The sequence below is a fragment of the Tenrec ecaudatus genome, chromosome 4, assembly GCF_050624435.1.
Source record: "Tenrec ecaudatus isolate mTenEca1 chromosome 4, mTenEca1.hap1, whole genome shotgun sequence".
Lineage (NCBI taxonomy): Eukaryota > Metazoa > Chordata > Mammalia > Afrosoricida > Tenrecidae > Tenrec > Tenrec ecaudatus.
Genome location: NC_134533.1, coordinates 15,120,598 through 15,127,290, shown reverse-complemented (window position 1 = coordinate 15,127,290; position 6,693 = coordinate 15,120,598). Strand labels below are relative to the sequence as shown.

The window sequence follows — 6,693 nt, the reverse complement described above, 5'->3', positions numbered from 1 at the left end:
AAGGCAGCTGGATCTCAAAACCATCAAGAAATCAAAATAAGATGAGAAGATAAGCATGTAGGGAAACTAGAATACTGGAAATGAAAAAAAACACAAACCAAAATGCAATTAAAGAGAATGCTGACACATTGTGAAAAGTATAACTAATACCATTGAACAACTTGTGTAGAAATTTGAAAATGGTAGTCTAGTTTTCTGTGCTCATGTTCTTGAAAACAAAATAGAATATTCTTTTCAGGGGAAAAAAAGTGAAAACAAATTTCCTCAGTAAGACTGCCATTAAAAAACATCATAGATGAAACTCTAGCCAGACGTAACAAATATTTTTACCAACGTCACAAAGGTACTGAACAAGATATTTTTACGACCCCAAATTCATGTTGCTTATTACTTATTTGGAAATAAAATATGCAGACTTTGCATATTTTTGTCAGGAATAAATCCTTCTCTTACATCTGATTAGGGCACCTTTGATTTCCTTATTTCTCAGACTGTAGATCAATGGGTTTAACATGGGAATCACTATAGTGTAGACAACAGAGGCCAGCTTGCCTTGGCTAAGAGAATCATCAGAATTGGGGCATATATACACAAAGGTGCTTGAGCCATAGAAAAGACTCACTGCTGTCAGGTGAGAAGCACAGGTGTTGAAAGCCTTGGACCTGCCTTCAGCCGAACTCATCTTCAGAATGGTAGCAACGATATAACCATAGGATATCATGATAACCAGGACAGAGGCCAGTGCATAGATCACTGTCAGCACGGCTAATAAAACGTTCATGTAAAAGGTATCAGAACAAGATAAGTTCACTAGTTGGGTCAGGTCACAGTAGAAATGGTTAATGATATTTGGCCCACAAAATTGAAGCTGAAGAAAGCCACACAGCTGGGTTAATGAGCCCAAAGATCCAATTACGATCGATCCAATCAAGAGCTGTAGACAGAGGGTCGGGGACATGATGGCTGTGTAAAGCAGAGGGTTACAAATGGCAGCATATCGGTCATAAGCCATGGACACGAGAAGGCAGCTTTCAATCAGACCAAAGCTAGAGCAGAAGAAGTACTGCACAGCACACCCCACAAAGGAGATGGATTTCTGCTCCTGGAAGAAGTCTGAGAGCATCTTGGGAGTCGTGGAGGACACATAGCATATGTCTACGAAGGCTAGTTTGTTGAGGAAGTAGTACATGGGTGTGTGCAGATGAGAGTCTATCTTGATCAAGATGCTAAGACCTAGGTTCCAGAAAACTGTCAGAAGGTAGATGCCTAGGAATATTGAAAAGAGGACGAGTGTGAGCTTTGGAAAATCAGAAAATCCCAAGAGGATGAACTGGGTAACAGTAGTTCTGTTTCTTCCTTCAGCCATTGCCATGACACTCCTGAGCTCTATAGGATCTTTGTTATCTCGGTATTCTCAAGCTTGTGAAAAGAAATAGAACATTTCACCATTACTCATTCCTCCAGTTTAAATTAGAAGAAAGAAGCTTCCTACATATGTTTATTTCTTACTTTTTTGGAAAAAAATAACTTAGGACCTACAAGCAGAGAAGAATCTTCATTCAGTGTAGTGCTCGAATTTCATTGCTTTTAGAAATGGTATTATATATTTTTGTTGTTGGAATTACTATCTCTGGAGCTGGCTCTGAACCACACACTTATGTATGACAAGAAATTTTACTCAGTCGATCATGCCATTTATATAAAGATCGTTGAGATGTTTCAGCACATAATTGCAGAGCCTTTCGATTTATATCATTGAATGTTTCCCTCATTTTCACTGACTTTCTATGTGATAAACATGATGCCCTCTAATGATTGGACTTTTTGTAGACATGTCCAAGGTAAGCAAGATAAAGCCTTACCATCCTTGCTTCTCAGGAGCATCCCTGTGGAATTATTTCCAACGTTGATTTGTTCATTCTTCCTGAACTCCTGGGGATGTTCAGTGATCTTTGTCAACAGCACAATTCATGATACGTGAATTTGTTGTCATTTTTAAAAGCAACATATGTAACTCACAATAAGCATTGGTTGGTAATTGGATTCCGTAAGTTAGGAAAACAGTGAGTCTGTTTTTAGTATTAGAGATCCTTGACAAACAGGGGGAAACTGGCCATAAATTATTTCATAGACCTCAGAGATGTAGAATAGTGGGTCAATCAACATGGAAAATCTAATAAAAGAACCTGGCAGTCCAGGTGGTAGCCTATACCTGCATTGTACTATATAGTAACATAACTCAATGGTAACGTAGCCATTATCCCATTCAGATTCAGAAAATGTAGCTATGAGGCCCTGTTTTGTTAGAAAAATGAAGTTGATATGAACTGCCCAAGGAATTTCTAGCTATGCCTTCTTCACACTCTTCGGAATGTATGTTGTGCACAGTTCAATTGCACCCTCCCTAGTGTTCAGGAAGGGAGTCCTGGTGGTGACGGGCTTACATGTTAGACTCCTGACCTCAAGGTCAGCAGTGCAAGCCCACTGGCATTTCTGTGGGGAAAGACTCTGCCCTGTGGGTCATTGTGAGTCAATGGGAATGAGAGTGAGTGCTTTCAGTATTCATGAAACAGCTCCAAAACTTACAAAAACCATAAAAAGATACAAATTAGTCATCCATAATGAGATTCAGTGAGACTAAGAAAATTTTTAGAAAGGTGGCCATAATATTCAAAAGCTTTGGAAGATTTTAAATAGTTTCATGAAATAAGAAAGAAGAAACGTTTCTTCACATGATAACGGTTGTCTACAAAATTCTACATTAGCCAAGTCATTCATTGTGAAGTAATGAAATATGTTCCTTGTGATTGAACCAAGGCTATCTTCACAGTTATTCTTCATTGTGCTGTGCGTCACACCCAGAAAGGTAAATAAAATATAAGGAAGAGAGAAGCAATGATGTCATTATTCACAGATTATATGATAGTATGAAAAGAAAAATTAAAATAATAGAGATAATCAAATTTTGGATGAATGGAGATGAGCCTTTATCCTCCTGCAAAAAGGTATGACTTCAGAAACCCAGTGGGAAGTATTTTTGGATCGCTTAGATCAGAACTGACTTAAAGATGATGAATTTGAGTGCAATAATCAATTAGATTTTCCTAAACAAAAAATACAGTAAAAAAAACTACCTTTAATAGTAGCACCAAAAATGCATGAGGTATATAGGAAGGAATCTAACAAAAAAGGTCAGACTTTTTATGGAGAATATTTCATTTTATATATGTATTTAATAATACTAGAAAATAATCCAATGAAGGGGTATACTGTGGTCTTGGTGCAGTGATTAAATTAATTAAGAAGGCTCAATTTCTCCAAAATCTATAAAATTCTATGAAATTTAGCTCAAAATCCCCATACCTAATTGTTTTCCTTCATTTGTTTTTCTATTGAAATTTGAGATACTGAATATGTGATGTTCATGACAGACTCAAAGCCATCACGTCTGCGCTCCACAATGATAACTCATATTCATAAGATGTAGGCATTCCTAGCAAATGGGCTGATGCTTCTTTCCAAGTGGAACATGTACCCAATTATCAATTTACACTCTAGTGGAAGGTTGGTCTGTTTGAGGGATGGTTCTGCACTGGGGACTGGGGCAATGTTCTCTGCACTTGTCAGGTAAATATTTAAGAGCAGGCATGAGTTATGTAGCATGTTGAAGGTGAAATAAATATTTTTGCAGTGATAGTGTAGACAGAAGTATTGTGTTAGTGAAGTATCCTACAGCTGCCCATAGTGTTAGCCAAATAGAGGAGAAACAATGACAACACATAAACAACATATAAAACTTTGATGTAGTCCCCTGTTCCTTCACCATTTCTGAATGATGATTTCTCACTCCACCTCTCCTGACATTTTGGACTTGATAGTTCTCTGTTAGCAGGGGTTGGCTATCCTGTGTATTGTTAGAAGTTTTGCTGATTTCCTACAGTCTATTCGCTAGATGACTACGTCTTCCCCTCTCAGGATCTGTGAGAAACAAAATGCCCCAAAGCATTGCCACAACTGCCCTGGGTGAAGAGGCCAAAATCTCCCCTCCCTAAGAACATTGTTTTCTTTATCATTTCCCCACAATCCCTGGTACTGGAAGATCACAACTCAATCTAGGATGAGGAAGAAGCAAATGGAATCTTCACAAAATGAATCCAAAAAATGAAATTGGAGAGTAGAAACTTAATGACTGGAAAAGAAAATCCAAAAAATTATTCTCTGACAGGTGATTAAAAATTAGGCTCACTCATACTGCCATGCATGTAAATAAGCTAGTCAAAAGCTATACTTCAAAATTTGAAGCAGCAGTATGAAGACTCAAGAGAGAAATAAGAATTCAACAGAAGTAAATGAAAACTGAATATGCAGAACTCAGCTACATGAGAGAGTTAAAAACTCCATCACAGAATACAGAATACAGAAATTAAGTCTGTTTAACAAACAACAATAAGGACAAAAACAGACTGTTAGAAACACAACAAATGACATAGAAAATAGGCTTGTAAAACAGAAAAATTAAATGTGGAATAGAGTGTAAAGTGTTCAGAGAAAAGATAAAATTTGGAAGACGTGTAAAACGAACTGGTGACCCTAAGGCCCAAAGCCCAAACCTGCTGCCATCTCATGGATGCTGACATACAGGGACTCTCCAGGAGAGAGCAGAACTCTCCCAAATTCTACAGGTTTTTTGATGGTAAATCTTTTGGGAGAAGAAAGACTCATAATTCTCCCTCAGAGCAATTGATAGGCTTGAACGTCCGACCTTGCCGTTAACATCTTATTACTGATTGATAACACCATCAGAGGGTACACAACAATAGTGAAATAGAAAAAATAATTAAATATCTTTCATTGAAATTTCCCTTAAGTAGTCAATGACTGTGACTTATAGATGGAATGTAAACCTCTTCCCTCCAAAAAAGCCCTCAGCATATAATGATCAACACCAAGTCATCTCCTGCGGAATTTACTGGAATTCAAAAATAAAGGGAACTCTTTGGATACCCAGGCCAAAAACATAAATAGATAAAAGTGAGCTACCTGTAAGAAGAAAAACTCCTATTTGTCACGGATTTCTCCACAACAACATTTCGCACCAAAAGACAGCTGAGCAAACTCAAAGGTCACTACAAATAGTGATGCAGTATAAATACACATATGCATCATAAAATGATTTCTTGAGAGTTTTTCAGCCCCTGGAATTGGAAATGTAAAATTTTATGTAGTGACACACAAAATATGTAAGATTTAGTAGGTTGAAAAAGTAGATTGCAGAATCCACCTTCTTCATATTATAGATAAAAGCCAAAGGAGAACTAAAGTGACAATGAGAATTCTAAAAGGCAAAAAAAGAAAGAATAGAAAAAATATATGTTAACACATGGAATCACAAATGACCCTTTTTCTAAAAATAAGAAGAAGGTTTGCATGAGAATAAAACAGAGGACACAACAGAAAATAAAATCAGTAAAGAAACTCTGTGAGTTGGAACAGGTCTAAGTGCATTACATATACATAATAAAGGGTCAAATAATTAATAACAATTACACACTAAAGACCTACTTAAGGTTGGTGAGACATACTTCATTCCATTGATTTTTCACTTGTAAATTTCTCTAGAAAGAGTTAAGGTGGGATCTGGAGAAATTGTTCCTAAAACTACACAAATAAATCTGGAAGCACAAAGGCTGAACTGTAAAGGATGCTGTGGTTTACTACCCACATCCCTTTCTCAGGACAAAGCTGCTCATTCCTCCAGCTGAACATATTACTTGTGACTGATGACTCTGAGCTGAGTCCCCTTCACACATCACCTTGAGACATCTCATTGAAGGTTCTGCATCCTCCAGAGGGAGGACAACCTGAGACTGCAGGTGGATGGCTATCCTATATCCACAAGATTGGCTGAGGCTCATGTTTGCCTGCATCACTATATAACTCTTCTCCTGTCCACTTCTATTTCCTCCACTTCCTAACATGTCAATCCCAAGAAAATTTTCTAAAAATTTCCTTCAGGTAAATCTTGGAATTCTAGCAATATTCCCCAAGGATCTCTCGCTAAGACAACCGTTTTTATACGATAGTGAACATAGCCACACAAAATAGGGTGATACTTATCTATGATTGAGCACTTTAATTTCTACCACTAAATCCTGAAGGAGTTGTTACATAAATATATCCTGGATACATATGTGAATTTGCTCACAAGTACATCATTTCTATTAGGCTCAAATTAGAAACAACCCAAATACTTATCAATATGGAATGAATATATAAATTGTGGAGTAGTCCTATAAAATAATACTGCTTTATGTAAATTAAAATGAACAAACTAAGCATGCACATTTACCCAGAAGTAGCTTACAAATACAATAGTAATTAAATGAAACAAGACACAACAGAATTTTCAATAAGACTCCATAAATCAAAACCTTATGAACTGAAGACAAATTTATATGATCCAGTGATAAGTATATAAATGATAAAATTATAGAAGCAAGCAAAGATGTGTCCTTTGCATGGTGTGGAGGGAGGCTGATGTAGCTCAGAAGGTTGCTAGCACCGTGGCACTGTTCTACTTCCTGCTCTCAGTGGTGGTGGTGACCCAAGTGTTCTCACTATAACTCATGGAAGAATAACACCAAAATGAAGAGGATATTTAAACTGTTAAAAGAAGCCATTTAAGTAAGCAAC

General features: G+C 37.0%; 1 protein-coding gene across 1 annotated transcript; it reads right to left on the bottom strand.

Annotated features, from left to right (window-relative positions):
• Window positions 1-430: 430 nt before the first annotated feature.
• LOC142446299 (olfactory receptor 5AN6-like) lies at window positions 431-1,366 on the bottom strand. The gene has a single exon (XM_075548065.1). The coding sequence runs from the start codon at window positions 1,364-1,366 to the stop codon at window positions 431-433; it is 936 nt and encodes a 311-aa protein (XP_075404180.1).
• Window positions 1,367-6,693: the final 5,327 nt, after the last annotated feature.

Bases quoted from the DNA above. Each gene is read 5' to 3' on its own strand.
- LOC142446299 (XM_075548065.1), bottom strand. From the start codon at position 1,366: ATGGCTGAAGGAAGAAACAGAACTACTGTTACCCAGTTCATCCTCTTG.